Raw genomic sequence first — 18,624 nt, 5'->3', positions numbered from 1 at the left:
TTGAAAGGAATTTTTAATCCAAAGGCTTCACGCTTGCGCAAGAAATAGTCGCTCGCTATCGGATCATATTATTTTTCTGTTGAAATATTGAGAGAGGATAATAGTCTGCACCTCTTCACAGCAAATCTTTGGTGATATTTAAAAGGGAAGATTATGTTTTTTGTGGGAAACCTCTATAGATATTCTATAGTTATACCTGCTGATGTGAAATAATCATGGATGGATGGGTAAGCGTGTGCGTAAAAGCAACTACTCCTCACATTAAAACGCCTGTATGCATAGAAGCAGAGTATTTGTTACTTTGATACCCAGACACGTTATCATCTCTCTGGGTTGCTCTCTTTGGAATCAAACGCCTCGGTCTGCTTTCACTTATCCCTCAATCCTCTATCTGCGTAATTCCTCCTCACAGTGCTTAACACAGCAGCAGCAGCAGCAGCAGCAGCATTAGCTCTCACCCACAGAAAATCTCCACATGTTGGAGGTCGCTGTGGCTGTGACCAAATGGATCTGGTGTCATTCCAGAAGTCATGCACTGCCTTGCATATCTCAGCGATCCTGTGCGCACTTTACAGGCCAGAAACAGGTTCCTCTACGCTTATTTTAGTGATATCTGCGGTGTGGGCAAATCTAAATGGCTTCTTGTTTGTATTTCCCAGAACATTTCACCTCAGTTTCTTGTGGTTGAGAAATTACAAAGTTTAAGCCCGCTGGTCTGAAGTTGGTCTGTGGAGTTATAAAAGAAAAGTATGAAGGTATAAGCCGCCAGCAGCAGACCAGGATACATGAAGCCTTAGAGGAGAATGGATCTATTAATGATCCCTCTCATTACATCATTATCACGTCATCATCCCTGCATCCCTGCAGTGCTTAGGTTTCTGTAACACTGCAGTCACAGTCAACCTTTATGAAAGTAACATTTCAAAGCTAGTAATTTGTAATGAAACGTGAAGGGATGGTTTCTCCATTAGTGACTGTTACAGGAGTTTCCCCCTCACTTTTGGTCCTTTATTTTGTAGCTCCTTTGCATTGGTGCATTCTTTCTATATTTAAAATTCATTAGATTTGTATAGTATAACTACTCTCATACACCGTGGGCCTCCTGTCTGCCACCTCGAGTTGGTGTGGATTTTTTTTAAGCTTAAAAAACCTTACAGACGACGTGTTTCACTGCTATTCACTTTAATTGCTCTGAAGGCAATTTTGGAATCCAACAATGGGTTTTCTCTGCGTCCGATACGCGGCTTTTTCCCATAGTATTTGTTGCTTTATTGGTTTACTGCCAGACAGCGTTGCACAGGCTCCTTAAGATAGTGGGGGAGCCAAAACAAAGTTAAGGTCAAGTTAGTAGGCTGCGCATTGCTCTCGCAATATGCGCACAAAGCTACTTCTTTGTGGGGATCCATGAATGTGTTTCGAAACAGTAATCTATGAGCCCTTTTGAAATGGATCAAAATGTGGATTTGGTACGTTTTTAGCAAACAGGCCTGATTTAATATAACGCGCGCAACGAAAAGCGCATTTCTGAATTCCACAGTTAAAGCCTAAAACACTTGGTATGACTAAATATTTCAAGTGCAAAACAAAAATAATTATACTGATAATGATAATAGTAATAATAAGTAATATTTACTACTACAGCAATCATAGTAATTACAGTTATACTAATACTACTACTAATAATAATACTAATAAAAAAGATCTTAAGAATGTTTAACTTCTGCTTTTCAAAATGTTTCACAACAAAATGACTATTTAAAACATTAAAATAAAATCCACAACCCACAATAATCACAAGAGACGAGCAACAAGTCGCCTCAACTTTGTCTAAGAACTGAAACTGATTCAGTCTCCAACCCATTCTACAACGTTTTATTGCACAATTTGTGATGGTTGATGAATAATGATGCGTTTTCCACACTAAAATCTCTACTTGGGTAAATTAAAATTGTTGTTTTTTTTAAGCGTAATTTCTGTGAATAAAAAACAAAACTTTGTTTCACACGGTTTCTTCGCCTGAAAGGGCTTCCAGTGTGAAGAATGCTGAAGTTTAGGACAGAGAAGCCGAGCAGTGAGCTTGATTTTACCCCCAATAACAATAAACCTAGTCGCCTGTAAGCTGCGTGTCCACACTGCGTGTGAAGCAATGGAGGAAATACTAATCTTTAACCACAACCTACTGCCTTTCAAATTAGACCTGCACCTCACAATTCTTTGCACAATACTTCTTTATTTTTTTATTTATTTCTATTAACCTAATACTTATTCCAGTATCCTGCAGCAAAAACTATAAACTACTGTTTTGTTTTAAGTAACTCCCTTTTTTTCTGATGTTTGTGAATTTTTAAAAAGCAAAAAATATACTCACATGCACAAGAATACTTGGTCGAAGCTTGGGTATAGGAGGTATCCGTTCACCGGCGTTTTAACTTGGTTTTCTCCACCGACAAGGAGTCGAGCTCTGCTGGCATGGCCGCCTTCGTGCAATAAAATGATTTGGCTGCAGAGGCTTGTTGGTGAATGCTTGGTGGACATCACCTAGACCACAGACGGTCAAAGCCAGTTGTTTTGGACTTGGCAATGCTGAATGGTGCTCGGTGATTCATACTTCCAAATGACTTCTGCTTTAGTGGAGATCCACTCTGCATTTGCAATAAACATACCGGGGGTTGTTTTATTTGGCTGTTTTCAAAGGTATGCATCTGCACTGAATATTAAGGTCTGTTTTTATTCTTTAAAAATGCAGCAGCAAATGTGTGTTTTCATATTTTAATACAAAACGTCTTTATAGTAGAAGCATTTGAGGATTTTGCAACAAATTATACAAAAGAATGTGTATCAGCGCAGTAGTTTTGTGGTCTTTTGTGGCGCCTGGACTTTTTTTCTTGCACCATGCTGCAGGCCCAGAGGCTTGCATGCGACTATGAATTCCAATTATTTCCTTCTGGCGTGCGTTTGCGTATTTACTGTGCTCCAACCATCATGGTGCACAGTGATTACACGCAATGAACCTTAACATTTATTTGCATAAAAACGGACTTGAGTCATTATTCTACAGGGTTCTGGTTTAATTTGTGCAGCGTGTGCACCCACGTTGCTGCTCTCTCCGAGCCTTTTCTGTTTCTTTGTTTCTTTTTTTTTTTTTTTCTTTGCATCAAGTGGCAGGGGTCAACTTTCATATTTCTGTTTAACTAACTGTTGCTACAAACGCTGCTCCAAATTGCGCAAATTTACCGACGCAGTCAGCGTGTGTGGCCTGCCATTACATATCATTACACGATGAGGATGATGTTGCTGTAAAGCTTTCAATTAAATATTCCAGCGATGGTTCACAAATTTCTTTTTCCGTGAGCTATAGGGCAAGAAGGCTGGAGAGGAGTTTCCTCTGCAGCCAGGGAGCCAATGGAGGCTCGTGTATGCGCTCACATGAGTTTCTCCGGACAGTTTTTAATGACTGATATTGATGTATGGTAATTTCTTAGCTGGATCACATGACACAATTACCTCAAGAATCGATCAAGATGTATTGCAGGTCTGCCTACGTTTCCGATTTTTTCTCCCTGGCGGGGTCTTTCCACACGCCTGTGGTGCTATAGATGGACAAAGTTTAACACAGTCAAGCTGCCAATTCCTTTCCTCTGTTGCATAGAGGAAAAGGGAAGAAGAGATATGACGGAATACGATGATCGCAGCTGTGCGTCAAATATGTTTTTACCGAGCTGCACTTATTACGTTTCGACGCCCGATTTTACATCAGTCTCCTCCTTTTTACCGCAGACCACTTCGTGTCAGATTAATTTCCCCTATTCTCCCAACATAGCTCAAGTCCAACCTGTTCGAGAAGTCGCTTATAGGGATTATGGACTGGACCATCCCAAATGGCACTACAGGGGCAATTACGCGTCCTACTACTCTACGGACGAGATAATGCACCGGGACTTGATCCAGTCCTCGAGCAGCAGGGCGGATGTGATTTTCAAAAACGAGTCCTTGTACGGCCACCACGGCGGGACGAGCTCGCCGTGCAATTTCTTCACCGGCGTCGGGCGAAACGGGGTGCTTCCCCAGGGCTTCGACCAGTTTCTTGACACGCCTAACTCGGACAAGCCCAACGCGGAGCTCCCCAAACAAAAGACAGACTCTGCCGTGCCCGGTGATGCTGCGAATAACAATCAGGCTTTAACCAAACTGGAGCAGCACAAAGCTGAGCCGACCGGGAGCGTGGACGAGGACTCATCCTCCAACTGCGGCGACAAGAACAGCCAACAAAGTAAGTCGGTGTTTTTCACTATTTGTCTTGGATAGAAAGTGTGCAATTTCCAGATTAGAGCGTGTGGGCTGCACTCTGTCCACCGCCTTGACCGTCCCAGGGTTATGTGCGTCTTTATAAGCATGCAAAAGCTTTTATATCCCAATAAGATTCACTTTACGGTTGTAAAGGTATTTACAATGGGAAACAGTTAAGTTAGCGTACTTAAAGGTTTCCTTGTGACCAGCAACGGTGCTATATCGCTGGATTTGATTTGTATTGATGGAGCATTAAAGTAAATTAGAAATCGTTTTATAAATCTATATATTTTATCTGTTATAGGCAGTGCTGTGCAGATATAAGAATGCAGTGTTGTGTAGCAGTGTCTCCATCCAAGCAGCAACCTATGCGTAAAAACCAGTGCAGCTTAAGTTCATTTTCATGCAAATTCCTTTCTCACTGTGTGTGTGTGTGTGTGTGTGTGGACGAGAAGGCCTTCGTGCATAAATAAATAAATAAAGGCATCTGTTAAACCAGTTAACTGAGCTACACTCAACATTTTCTGTCTTGATCTCCAGTTTTTCTATTGTCAAAACAGCGTTGTTTTTTTTTTAATTTTAATTTAATTTTTTTGTTTTGTACAGGTTCATCAACCAAGTCCAGGAAGAAGAGGTGTCCTTACTCCAAATACCAAATCCGAGAACTTGAACGAGAGTTTTTCTTCAACGTGTACATTAACAAAGAGAAGCGTCTCCAGCTGTCCAGGATGTTAAACCTGACAGATCGACAGGTGAAGATTTGGTTTCAGAATAGAAGAATGAAAGAGAAAAAGCTCAACCGTGACCGCCTACAGTATTTCACTGGGAATCCTTTATTCTGATACATGACAGAATCAGAGTCACACACACACACACAGACACACATCAACACACACACGGGAGTAAATAGCAGCTACACACACACACACATGCTTTAAAGACTGGTCTCACATTTGAACTCTGATTATCACATTTAAACAGCTGATTTTACAAATATCTGGCATTTACAAAACCAAGCTGCTGTTTTGTTGCGACAATTCCTGCGTTTATTTATTTGCATTCATGTCTTTTTGCGCGGTATTGGCAACGAATAATTCAGCAAATGGCCAGCTGTGCTTTGAAATTATTTATATAAAAATATATGTAGACTTCTTTCATTGTGTGTGTACGTTTGTAAGACGCATGTAATGTACCTTGTGGTGTGAAATAAAGTAGGCAAAAAAGACAAATTGCATCTTATAGTCACGAAACCGGTCACATGAGCTCAAACCCAAGTTGTAGAAAAATAACACAAGACGGGGGGAAATTTTCGACAGATTCATCAATTGAGAAGTTTGGCGCTTGCAAGGTTGTATGGTCCCGTTATTTCCTTTGCTTTCAAACACTGGATTGTTTACTAAACCTTGAACCGTCTAGACAGTATAATAAAAGTAGCTGTAAATGTCTAAATAGGGGGCTATTGGACTTTGGTGTCCCAACCCCCAGACCACATGAGGACTGATTCTCCTTCCTGACTTTTAAGTACTTTAACTCCAGGCTAGAAAAGCTGGGAGAATTCAAGAGATTGCTGCACACCACGTCCCATATTTAGCTCGTTTTTGGCCTCTTGGCGCACTTGTGATCTTCCCAGAGTTTACTGGAAAACAGTGGAAAATACTTTTGGCAGGACCGCCATCTGGAAGGATAAGTGGCTTTTCAAGTTTATCTCCTCATTTGTTGTATTGGAAATTGGAAATGGGTGTTTTGAATTTGCTGCTAATAAGGAGAATCACGGATTGCGCGTTTCTGTGTGACGCAGGTGAGGCGATTCCATCATTACGCGTCACTTGATTGCCCCAAATAGTGTGTATTATTGTGTTATTTTTGTAACCAGTAGAGGATCAGACTAAATAAATGCAATGATTCCTCACTAACAGCCGCTTTATTGGTAGTTTATGTCATGCAGGAGGTCGTTATTTCCACTTTAGCAACAGTTAAACCTCCTGTTTCTGCGTCCTTTGTTCGAAAACTAAAGTTTGGCGTTTGGAGAGAGATTAATGTTAATGTCATTTTGATGTATCATATTTAGCTGCAGTTATTTCCCAAAAAGGCTGTTAGAAAAGAGATTTCATTAAGCGTTCAGCTGGTTGTCATGTTGTCCTACAGTGAAATTGCATTACCAACTGTGTGGGGTATTTCACTTTGATTCTCGGTGTATCCACATGAGGGCAGACTTTCAGCTTTTGGGCCGCCAGTGGAAACCCACAGTTCAGGCAATTTAACATGCACCCTGCATGATAATCAGCCAGTGGAGGAATAATCAGTTCAGCACACGGGGTTGTTTCAGTTTTTTATTTTAATCATTACTTCTTCCAGTCGACTGAATTATTGTTGCGTTTTCAGCAGAATATCATTTTTTTTAATTAAGGCACAACCCCCAAAGGCACATGTGGTTTTTTTTCTCCTTCAAATATATATGTCAAAACATTCACCAGTGCAGCTTGCAGTTCCTCTAAAGAAAAATATAAGAACGTATCTAATCTTAACACACATTTTTTCCCCACTCTGAGGGGATTTAATTCCTGAGTCTTCTTCCAAGCAGCAATCAAATTTACATATCATGTTCGTGCGTTTGGAAACAAAATAAATATAATTCTGCTCCGAGCTTTGTCATCCTCATCATAAAGACTCAGATCTTCACCTGCAGGCCTCTGATATCTGTCTCTGCAGGCTCCAAATATTATTGCGTTGTTAATATTCAAATACACACGCTTTGAATTCACTTTCATTTCATATTAATTCGCAGCTGCATAACTGTAAAACTGACTATTTGCTTTAAAACACAGAAACGCTACAGATATTCCCCCCAAAAACCCACAGCATTGTTGCATTTTCAAGTTTTCTGGTTTCGTTTCAAAGTATTCCTCTCTTTTTTTAGGAACACCTTTTTATGCTTTGTTTTTATTATGCTTTAAATATCAGTGAATCCGCTGGAATTTGCTTTAAATTGTTATTATTATTATTATTATTATTATTATTATTATTATTATTATTATTATTATTATTATTATTATTATTATTATTATTGGTGATGATAATAACGACCAAATATGGCAATAATGCTGCATAATATGCGCACTATTTTATGTTCCTCTCTTTTTTTGTTAAAAGTATTCCTTCAATCAAGTCTTGTGTATATTTTGTATGTATGTATGAATTGTTGATTTCACCCTGATGAATATACTCCCATATTAATAGGTTGGTTTTCACGCTATATGAAATAATATCAATGTTATCTTTGCGCACTTGTCATTATTATTATCATAGAAACATGATCATTAAAACAAAGAACGATGTCAGCGTTGTCTGGTCTCATTTGATTATTGCATTTATTCCTTTAAAATTGCAAAACTGGACTCTTGTGAATATATTTCGCTATTTTTAAATCCTATGATGCTGAGATGATTTGCGTACCAATAATGTTTACTTACAACCAATTGTTTACATCTAAAATGCGTAAAAACTGATTATTTCAGGATTTTCGCAGTAATATCAAATATACTCTTATTTCTAGCTGCATTTCTTGTGTTTCTTCCTTTGTTTTTAAGACCTGTGGAGTCATTTGCAGGCATTGCGGCCTTTTTTCAGGGACAAAGTGTGTTTTTTTCCCCTCTACTTTAGCAGCCAGGATTCTTTATCGTGCACACATTTGCCTTCCTTGCAGAGTAAAACAATGAGGCACTTAGCAAAATAAAAGCCCCGTGCAGACTGTGTGTACACCACCTCCGCCAGCAGCAGCTTATTTCCAACTTGGTAGAAAACACGCTTGATACTTAAAAATGAAAATAAAGCTCCTGAGCAAATAATAAATGGCGAATTTCAACCTGGATTAAGTGAAAATTATTTTGTAACGGTGAAAGCTTTCCAAAACTATAGCGTTGACCTTCATGCTTGGAATTTGTAGAAGGTGTATCCACTTTTTACCTTTTGGATTTCTTATTTTTAAATTAGTGTCTTGCATTGGATCTAAATGGCCTCTGTCTCTTTGTCGAATGTTTTTGTGCTGCTTAATTCAAACAACGCCGTCCTAAACAATAAAAATTCTATGCAAATATGCAAAAAAATAAAGCAAATGTCATACCTTAAGTTAAAGAAAAATTAAGAGAGAAAACTGTATATTTAGATTTCGTACTCAACTTTATTCTTTTGCTTTTTATTTTTGATTTAAGTATATTAGAGAGAATAAAATCTATGCAAATACAATTCATTTGCACTCTCTCGTTGGTGGGTTTGGAGTCATGTGAAGGGTTCATATAAATAAAAAAAACATAATAGTCAGTGCAGCTGGTTACTTCCCCCCCAAATAGTCTGCAGTTGTGCCAATGCGCCGTGAAGGCTGCACCTCACACACACACACACACACACACACACACACACACACACACACACACACACACACACACACACACACACACACACACACACGGTTTGCCACATAAAGATACATTTCTATCCATTTGGGGATTTTTACGCATTAAAACGCTACGCAGAGCGTCGCTTGTGGATGCAAAATGCCACAAATGGTGATACAAATCGTCTTTTAAATGCAATTGCTTCAGCTTTATTGAAGTCCCGCGATGCCCCCGCTGTCCTGCGTGAATCCGCAAAACCAATTTCAAGTCCGTGTTGTAGGTGTCGCTGTTGACCACGTCATCCGCAGAGCGAGCGTGTGCGCAGAGGAGGCTGCGTCTCAAGGCCATTTTCAAATCTCATTGGTGGGCTTGTCATGTGGTCTGGAGGCATCCTGACTTACAGATTGTTTTTCCTTAGATATGTCAGCTTACAAAGGACATCTCTCTCCTCTAAAGAGCTTAACGCCAAAAAATGTCCTTTCCCAGTAGCTCTCCTGCGGCAAACACATTTTTAGTGGACTCTCTAATTGGTGCTTGCAGAACGGACAGCTTTTACTCCAACAGCAACATGTACATGCCGTCTGGCTCAGAAATGGGAACTTACGGAATGCAAACCTGTGGACTCCTGCCGTCTTTCGGCAAAAGAGGGGAGGTCAACCACCAAACTATGGGCATGAATGTCCACTCGTACATACCTCAAATAGATAACTGGACTGATCCGAGTAGACCCTGCAGAATAGAGCCGCCCAGTCAGATTTCAAACTGTACATTTTCACAGAGCATAAAGGAAGAGAGTAACTGCTGCATGTACTCCGATAAGAGAGTACAAAAAGTCAGCTCGACAGAGGTCCCCGCATATTCTAACGTTATCCCCGAATCCTGTCCACCAGTCGATGGTCCAGAGATCCCGGTTCCGGGCTATTTCAGACTGAGCCAAACTTATGCGAACGGGAAGCATCAGGAAAGCTACTGCCATGAGCCGCCGAGTCCAAACCCGACGCTGATGCAGCTCAGCCGGGTCACCCAGAAGGCGCAGTCGTCCTCTACTAATTTTGCAGAGGTGGAAAAGAAAATCGAGGACTTCCCGCAAAAGCCAGAGACCACGAGTACGCCGGTGCCCGCAGAGGAAAGCCCGGATCCTAAGTCCGGGTCGGAGGAGAAAAGCTGCTCAGGGGAAGCTCCAGTGTCCAGCCCTGAGCTGCTCCACAAGGAAGGGAAAGGTGGGTTGGCTACAATGAAAGCTTTTATCTTGTGGCGCTGTGCTGAGAAGGCTCCAGCATCATAAAACCAAGTATAAAACACAAACAACCCTGAAGTCGTAATGTTTAATGAGAGTCTTTCTCGGGTTGCAGTAATAGGCAGCAGAGAATGCTTTTACCATGCAGCATGCAGCCTGGGTCCCCTCTGGCTCACATATTTACATTTCTATGAACGTTTCTACTTTATCTTGCTTTATTTGTGCATCTTGAAGAGTTTCCAGGAACTAAAAAGTTACATCAAGCTGCTCTGGTAATTTTATCATTTTTCTGTATTTTTTTCGGTGAACTTTCTAATGAAGTCACTGCATGTTTTGAGTCCTGCAACATTCCAAGACTACTGTATTCGATGATGATTTTAGCAATTTAATTACACGTTGATTCATTTTAAGCGCCTATAAAATTAATAGAAGTCTGCTAATTTTTCAAGCTGTATAAAGATGTATTCCTGGCGTGCATCTGGATCAGCTGGGATTACATTTAATTTTTGTTTTATTAGCGGTGGCATGTCATAACAACATCCCTCCTGCATTTTTATTTATGCAGGGGAAGGCGTTTGTATTGAGTGTTATTTCCCAGCGGTGAAATCCAAAAGCAGCAGACGAGATTGTGTTCAAGTAGGAAGGTCGAGTGCGTCGCTAAAATACTGTATGTCTCAATTTTTACATTTTTAAAAGAATAATTTTTCAACCCTTCCAGATTGCAAGAGTGACTCGTTGACGAACAACTGGTTAACAGCGAAAAGTGGCAGAAAGAAACGGTGCCCCTACACAAAGCACCAGACCTTGGAGTTGGAGAAGGAGTTTCTGTTCAATATGTACCTGACCCGAGAGCGCCGCCTAGAGATCAGCAGGAGCGTCAACCTGACCGACAGGCAGGTCAAGATCTGGTTTCAGAACCGCAGGATGAAGCTGAAGAAACTGAACAGGGAAAACCGCATCCGTGAACTGACCTCAAATCTCACCTTTTCGTGAGCTCGCATGATTCAGTGGTTCATAGCTGCCTTTAATTTTCTTCCTCCACCCTCCTCCTCCTCATCATGTTCAGTTTGATGCTTTAGTGGCATTGGACGTTTATCTTAAACTTCAACGAAACTGTGACTATATATATATATATATATATATATATATATATATATATATATATATATATATATATATATATATATATATATATATATATATATATATATATATATATATATATAAGGCCTGTGCCAATCTTAGTACGTTGTGTGGCGTCGTGTATTTGTTTTATTTTATCACAGGGTAACACTTTTTTTGGTCTTAAATTATTGGAGAACTTCTTCCTCTCTTCCAAGAGACATTCTATTGTGTGGAGCTGGCGAGCTGTGCTAAAAGAGTTCCTCCATTTCAGCCCTGAAAGCACATTTCTTGTCGTATAGTGCAGCATTTGTTTTTACAGTAAGCGCAAGCCCCATTTTACTGAGTAGTGAAATGTTTCTGTGGTGGAAAAACGATGTTAATCTGTGAATTAATTGCATGTTTGTGGCATGTATCTTGCAATAAATATATTGTCAAAGAATTTTGTTTTTATATCTGTTTATGTTATGCAAGTCTGCGCTTGATAATCCTCAATTATCTGTAATTTGCTTTGCGCACTGGTGGAAATGACGCGGGCTGTGTTGTGCGTAAAATGGTTATAAGGAGGAGAAATGCTGAAAAAGAATAAAAAATTGCAATTTAATGCAAGAAAATCAACAATATTCTAAAAATGTTCCTAAATGTGTTTGTAATTTCACGAAATGTTTATAATTCTGCTGCAACTTTATCCTACCACGAGCCTGCAAGAATAGTACTTGAAAATCCAAAGTTGTTTAAATCAATCCAACTGGACTTTAAGAAAGTTCCTTGAAGGAACTTTCTTAAAGTCCAGTTGGATTGATTTAAGCAACTCTGGATAACCATGACCTGGATGAATGAGGACCTACACAGACATATAGTACTTGAAAATATTTTTGTTTATGTGCAAGCAGCAGTTTAATTCGCATTTGTTACCTGAAAAATAATTAGCCGTACTTTTTGAGGCTCAGTGAAAACAAGTGGAAACCCACCAACTAAACCTGTAAAATTAGAGAAAAAATAAGTGAGCAAAGAAGGCAAATATGTTGATCCTTTCCAAAACTAGTTTGTGTGAAAAATAACGGTACAGCAGAAGAACGCAGAGAGGCGGAGGTCGTGTAATCAAATCTAGTGTTGCTTTTTATGTTCGGGCCTGTTTATAACGAAACAAATAGTCTGTTAGGGCTCTAAGACGGAGGAGGTTATGTTCAAGCTCAAATTTGCAGGTAATAATCAAGTCTTTGGTCGTACCGAACGACGTCGGCCTGTTTTCATTTGAGCAGAATAACTTCACATTTAGGCACAAAACCTAGTCTGATTTGTGACCAAAAAATGAAAATATAATGTTATAAATGTGGATTATTGCTGAACATTTTACCTAAATCCTGACGGTTTCCTTGTGAAGTTTGTATTTTGTGCACTAAATGTTTGGATATAGCCTCTCACAAAGTTAAAAAAAAAAAAAAAATCTCCTTAACTATTTTTTTAAAAAAAATAAGACAAAAATGTACAAGATATTGCTTTTAATTTACACCTATCAGACTGCAAAACACACATGGAGCTCTCTAAGTATTTTTTTCTTTTTATTGACGGCGTGTATAATCACACGCACCTCATAAAACATTTATTGATACACAATTGCTCTCCTTTGAATGGACACAATAATTTCACAACTGCCTTTTCCGACTCAACTTTTTTTAAAAAAAAAAGAAACCTACCCAGAAATATGTTTCCTTGCCAAAATATTAACAATGGACACACCGCATTGTTGAACGGCAATGGCGTCTGTTATTTTACAGCATGTTATTACATCTATTTTACGAGGACTCTAAGTCTATAAACCATTTTACTAGCATTGAGGGTATCAGGACGATATTAGAAGAGTTTTCTCCAGCTTTAAGACACAAGGAATCCGTGTTGGTGGACTTTGTGTGTGTGTGTGTGTGTGAGGAGAGAGAAAGGAGAAAGTGTCTTATTCCTTTTGTGAGCTGCATGTTTTGTTGCAGCTGCATACAGAGAGGAGGGGACAAAATACACTTTATTATTTGAGCGCTTGTTTTCTCCCTCCAGTCACATCAGATGGGGGGCTTTTTATTATTTGTGAAATGAAAAGCTAAATTAAACCCGACGAAGGAAGAAAAAAAAGAAGCAGAGCAAGGGCAGGATTGATTTACTCGCTGTATTGGTAAATATGACCACGTGATCCATGTAACCAATCCCTGTAGATGCGGGCCAGCAAAAATACTATGATTGTTCATAGAGGGAAGCTTCCCGTAACAGTGCAACCCATATTATATGAGTAGGAAGAGATCAAAAATGTCTTCCAGTGGCACTCTCAGTAACTGCTATGTGGACGCTATCATGGGGCAGGAGCCGGAGGATGTGTACGGTGCGCGCTTTATCCAGGCTCCACACACGATGACCCCGAGGCCGTCAGGTGCTGGGGACAACGCAGACTTCTCCTCGTGTAATTTTGCGCCGAAGTCAGCCGTTTTCTCCTCGTCCTGGTCCTCGGTTCACCCTCAGGGGATCTACCACCCGTACGTGCACCATCACCACCACCACCAGTCCCATCTGCCCGCCTCGGACGGCAGATATGTTGGCGTGCGCTCCTGGATGGACCCCATCTCCAACCACGTTTCCTTCGCCGGATTCCACCCCGGCAGTCGGCCGTACGGGACAAAGCCGGAGGTCCTGCCGGCGAAACAGGCAACGGAGTGCGACGCGTTGGAAGCAGAAGCTCGGCCGATCAGCGGCGAATTCGCTTGTGGAGTATCAAAGTGTCCCGAAAAGGCGAGCAAGGAGCACAGTGGAAGCGAGCTTTCGAGCCACAGTGAGCCCAAAGAGGAGAAACAACAACTTGACCCAAGTAAGTAAACGAAATAGCCGGTGCTGATTTACAACCCGGAGAACTGTATGAGCTGGGTGTGTAAAACTGGAGCTTTTACTAACCTATAAAAGTGTCTCGTACTATACCGTGGCTCTGAAAGGGGAAAAACCCGCCCTACAAGGATTACTGCAGGGATCCTAATGTTTTTCTTACACAGGACACCCAGAATAGATACACATTTGATCTATTTCGATTTTGTGGAGACTTTATCACTGATATCAGTCTGATTTGTTTTCCTCTGTTTGGTGGAAATCTGTCAATACAGGAAATAATAGAAAATAAACTCAGGTCCCCAAACCCCATTTGGGAATTACTGACTGAGCTCACTGATGTTTATAACAAAAAATAAAAATACAATAAAACTCATCACGTGTGCTAACATCTTCCCCCTGATTTACAGACAACCCTGCAGCAAACTGGATTCATGCACGTTCAACAAGAAAGAAGCGATGTCCCTACACTAAATATCAGACTTTAGAGCTGGAGAAGGAGTTTCTCTACAACATGTATCTGACAAGAGACCGGCGCTATGAAGTGGCCCGCATACTCAGTTTAACGGAGAGACAAGTGAAGATCTGGTTCCAGAACCGGAGGATGAAAATGAAGAAGATGAACAGAGAGAGGAGCAGCAAGGATCAGCTATAAGCTCGCTGCTGGTGCCATTTTACGCATTCTGACGTTTGCACCAAGGAAGCCATGTGAACAATTCAATTGTTTTGGTAGGGGCGTCCGTAGCCATTTTATTTTATTTTTATTTTTAGATATTCTATAACATTAAGTGTCATTGCCATTTGGGCAAATATTGCCTCACGTATGGAGGAATTTGCCTTGATGAGACCCAGACAGGATCTGTCAGAAAATGTCCTGAAGTTTCCTCTCTTTTTTGTTTTTTTTTTTTTGTTTACAATTTTACGCAAACCGGGATGTTTACGCAGCAGAAACGTGCCTATTGCTTTTATAGTTATTAAGGATTTGGAGTTGTGTATATAAAACATTTTCACAGCAACTACTTTGACTGCTGTCTGTGTCAGTACTCACACACTCACACACAGGGAAGATTCTTATCACTAACACATTCGCTCACTAACTTCTAAAAGCCTCTAACAGTCAGGTGTTTTGGAAAATTACGTGTGTTCAACGTTGTGCAAACCAAAGTGATATGGTGGTGTAATTTTAAGCTTCGCTAAATTCATAAAATAGGAGATTTCCTTTGATGTTTCTGTAATTTTAGTGGATTGTTTCATTCAAGTAGTGATTTTTTTAAACCCTAAAATGTCAGCTGAGGCCATTTTTCCTCAAAGGCTTCACCAGATTTTGGAGTCGTGTAATACAAAAATATTTAACCCAGTTGAATTTCTTACTAGCACTGTAAGTGAAATCTCGCTTCTCTGTTTTTTTTTTTTTTTTTTAAGAACAGTGGAATTTAAAACGTAGAATTACAAGTAATAAAGTGTTTACGATTGGGAGAGGTGTTGCGGCGGATTTCCAATTTATTGTCCAACTTGTACTAACAATTGCTTTAAAGCAGGAAGAAGCGCGGTCCAATAAAGCTATAGAAATGGCTAGACGTCTGGCCTAAATGAGTTTATGGGGCCTGGCCAGTAATTACGCTTCCCCTTTGAAAATGCCTTTTCTTTGGGCGTTTGCGTCTGTTGCTGACAAACACAACGTAGACACTTTTCCACAGGGTGTCTGGTCGATGAATTGTTTTAGAGGAAATCACCCCCCCCCCCCCACCTTAATGGTCACGTTTATTCATCAACTGCACTTCCCACCGATGGGAAAAAGAAAACTTAACTTTGACTGGTGTGCTGGGGATTCTTACCTCCTGATGGATTTATTTTAAACATTCTAGTTTTTACACCTCACAGGCTGAATATTAGCGTTCTAATGAGGCACGTCGTGCGTAATTTATATGTATTTGATTCTGTTCTCTCACTAGTTAATTTAAACTGAGGCTAAACTCTGAGAAATGTAATTCTAAATACAATCTGTTTACCTTCCTTGGGTAAAGTCCTGGCAGCGCTAGAGGGCGATGTTGTTCTGTAAGTCTCAGTTCCGAGCAGCTTGGACATGCAGCCAACACATGGACCAAACCATTCTCCACATTGATTTATATGATAAACGCGTTGTGTCGTGGTAAACGTGTCTGCTAAAGAATCCTTTATTAAACGGTTGCGGAGTTGAAAGTCCCCAGTTTATGTCTTTTAATCGCCTGTTGCTGTTTTTGAACTCCTGTGACAGATTCCAGGGCCCCATAATCTCAGCAATATGTCACACATTTGCGCAGAGGAGCAGCCACTTCGAATCATCACAGGGAAAGTGTTTGTGAAGTCAGAAGCAGGCTCAGTCAATCATAAATTTACAGTATAGGAAAAAAACTGCAGAAACAATTCTAGTTCATTTTCAGAGATGGAATTCATAAACTGAAAGGTAGCATCCTCATCTGGACTTCATCAAACCGATCTAGCATTCTGTATTCGCAGCACAGTAGTGTTTTGTTTCCTTAACGTAAACATGAATGACCGAGTAATATTTTAAATCTACAGCCTTGTTTGTTTCCTTTAAGCTCCATGGTGCTCAAATTTAAAATAATTATTGGTGTTTTCAGAAGAGAGGTGGTGCTCTAGGTGTATTTTTTTCCTTATTGTAAATATTACAACGTGCTAAGGAGCACAATGAACACCTCAAAACTGTTGTTAAATTTTTAAAGCAATTACCATGGAGTGTTTGGTGCAAAAAAGACCCCATTAAAGCTTCTGTGACCCCCAAACTGACTAACACACACACACACACACACACACACACACACACACACACACACACACACACACACACACACACACACACACACACACACACTAATATTCACGATCAGAAATGCCGAACCATCAGCATCTAATTTACATTTATTGTTCCAACTTGTAGTTGAAAATATGTTGCACAGGATTTTAACTGGACGCCGGTTTTGCTCTGCGCTTTTCTTCCTGTCGCTGTTGTGCTTCAGAGGAGGGACATTAGCAGCTTTATGTCCTGAGGAGATCAAGTGAACATAACTTTAGTCAGCACTATTAAAAGTGATGATTGTCGTGAGGTTCCCAGTTGTTTAAAGTGTCAAAACACTGGCAGCCAGCGGCGGCGCGCAGCGAGCACAAGATAGATCCAAATTAGAGATCGTGTTGAACTCTTTATTTGTGTCCTGATCTGAAGTCTTAATGTTACGTGTGTGTGATGCGTTCACGGCCCATAATCAAGTGAACTAATAAGGCTGAAAACGTGATGTCAAGATAATGTTCAGCTACTTTTTTTGAATAATATCCACATGATTGTACACCGTTACGCACACACAAGGAAGAAAGATAAAACCGTGTTCCAAGATAAAATAAAACAAGATTATATGGAACAAATGTGAGTTTTTTTCGCAAAGTAGATCTACACAAGTACAGCACAACTAAAGGCGGTTGAAATACAGTTAACAGGGTTGTTGTTATTATGGTTGAAGAGCAAAGAGGCGCTTTTATGACATTATTCACGCACAGACATGTCTCCGTATTATGAGGTGCCATCAGGAATTTCTCTCCATTTCCCAATTTCCATGCAGTCATCCTCGCTGCTGCCGTTCCAGTCATGCGCTTCTTTTACTTGCAAACCCAAAGCAGGGTCAACTATTTTCAGTCTCTCGTCATTAGCTGCAGTCACGTAGATGCGCTGTGACTCCATTTCCACACGTTCTGTGTTTTGTTTTGTTGTCCAGACTGCACACAGGCCAAGATGTTGGCTGTGAAAAGTGTCACAAATTGGAAACACACTCTAGCTAATGATGCTCGGCCCTTTCCAAAACAGCGTTTAAAAAAAAAAGAAAATAAACGTTTAAATCCCACAATGATACGTAATTACAGATATTAATATGCACAGGCTATATTTAGTTTCTTAAAATATTGCTCCATTTTTTTCCAGCAGCATTTCATTGCTTGGCATGTTTTTTTTCAGAATTTATGTTTTTCTGCTTGCAAAGACAATAAACATGTATCAGTGCGTGCAGGATTTTATATATAGATATAGAGATATCATCACCTTTAAATAATTGCTGCATGCTGTAAATCAATCAACACATTTCTTGGCCTTGTAAGTAAACATTAAAAGATCCACTTTGTCAGATTTAAGATCTAACTGATTATTTTGTTAATCCAACCCACAGACATGTTAGTGCATTTACGCATGCGTCTATTTTAGGCTGCTTTTCATTTGAATTCATCGCTTGTTGAGCCAGTCGAGGCCTGTGACGCAGTTTGCAGCAGGATTTCTACACTGCAGACTGTACTGTGGCACATTACAGTGGGTTTCTATGAGGGGGTTGCGGAGGAATACGGGGTGACAATGCGGAGGAATACAGAATGGCACTGCGTCAAACGTGAATGAAACAATATAGATCGAGTTGGTTGGCGTAGGTGAGCAGCCTCCTGTAGATTAGATGTGATTTAGGCAGAATTTTTTTGAGCAGTATCAGGATTATAGACACAAATGTGACGTCTGGCTTATTGATCAGTCTGCTTAAAGAAAAAAATGACTAATAATTCCTTTATCTAAATCCATATATTTGGGGAAAATGAACAAACAAGCAGTTCTTGAATTATCAGTTCTTCGTGCGTAATGGGGTAAAACACACTAAATTGTATTTTTTAACTGTTTTTATAGCTCTCTGTGTATATTTGTGTTTA

General features: G+C 40.1%; 3 protein-coding genes across 3 annotated transcripts; all 3 read left to right on the top strand.

The window, feature by feature from the left end:
* The first annotated feature begins 3,192 nt into the window (after positions 1–3,192).
* Positions 3,193–7,625, top strand: hoxd11a (homeobox D11a). The gene is made up of 2 exons (XM_023284307.3): positions 3,193–4,270; positions 4,894–7,625. Exons 1-2 carry the CDS (start codon positions 3,670–3,672, stop codon positions 5,127–5,129), a joined length of 837 nt encoding a protein of 278 aa, XP_023140075.1. The 5' UTR covers positions 3,193–3,669; the 3' UTR covers positions 5,130–7,625.
* A 1,439-nt stretch (positions 7,626–9,064) lies between these two features.
* Positions 9,065–11,072, top strand: hoxd10a (homeobox D10a). The gene is made up of 2 exons (XM_023284306.3): positions 9,065–9,898; positions 10,634–11,072. The coding sequence occupies exons 1-2, from the start codon at positions 9,151–9,153 to the stop codon at positions 10,906–10,908; spliced, it is 1,023 nt and encodes a 340-aa protein (XP_023140074.1). The 5' UTR covers positions 9,065–9,150; the 3' UTR covers positions 10,909–11,072.
* Positions 11,073–13,219: 2,147 nt separating this feature from the next.
* hoxd9a (homeobox D9a) lies at positions 13,220–15,372 on the top strand. The gene is made up of 2 exons (XM_023284309.3): positions 13,220–13,885; positions 14,307–15,372. The coding sequence occupies exons 1-2, from the start codon at positions 13,312–13,314 to the stop codon at positions 14,549–14,551; spliced, it is 819 nt and encodes a 272-aa protein (XP_023140077.1). The 5' UTR covers positions 13,220–13,311; the 3' UTR covers positions 14,552–15,372.
* Positions 15,373–18,624: the final 3,252 nt, after the last annotated feature.

The sequence above is a fragment of the Amphiprion ocellaris genome, chromosome 11, assembly GCF_022539595.1.
Source record: "Amphiprion ocellaris isolate individual 3 ecotype Okinawa chromosome 11, ASM2253959v1, whole genome shotgun sequence".
NCBI classification, from domain to species: domain Eukaryota; kingdom Metazoa; phylum Chordata; class Actinopteri; family Pomacentridae; genus Amphiprion; species Amphiprion ocellaris.
The sequence above is the reverse complement of the archived record's forward strand: the minus strand, read 5'-3'. Positions and strand labels throughout refer to the sequence as shown.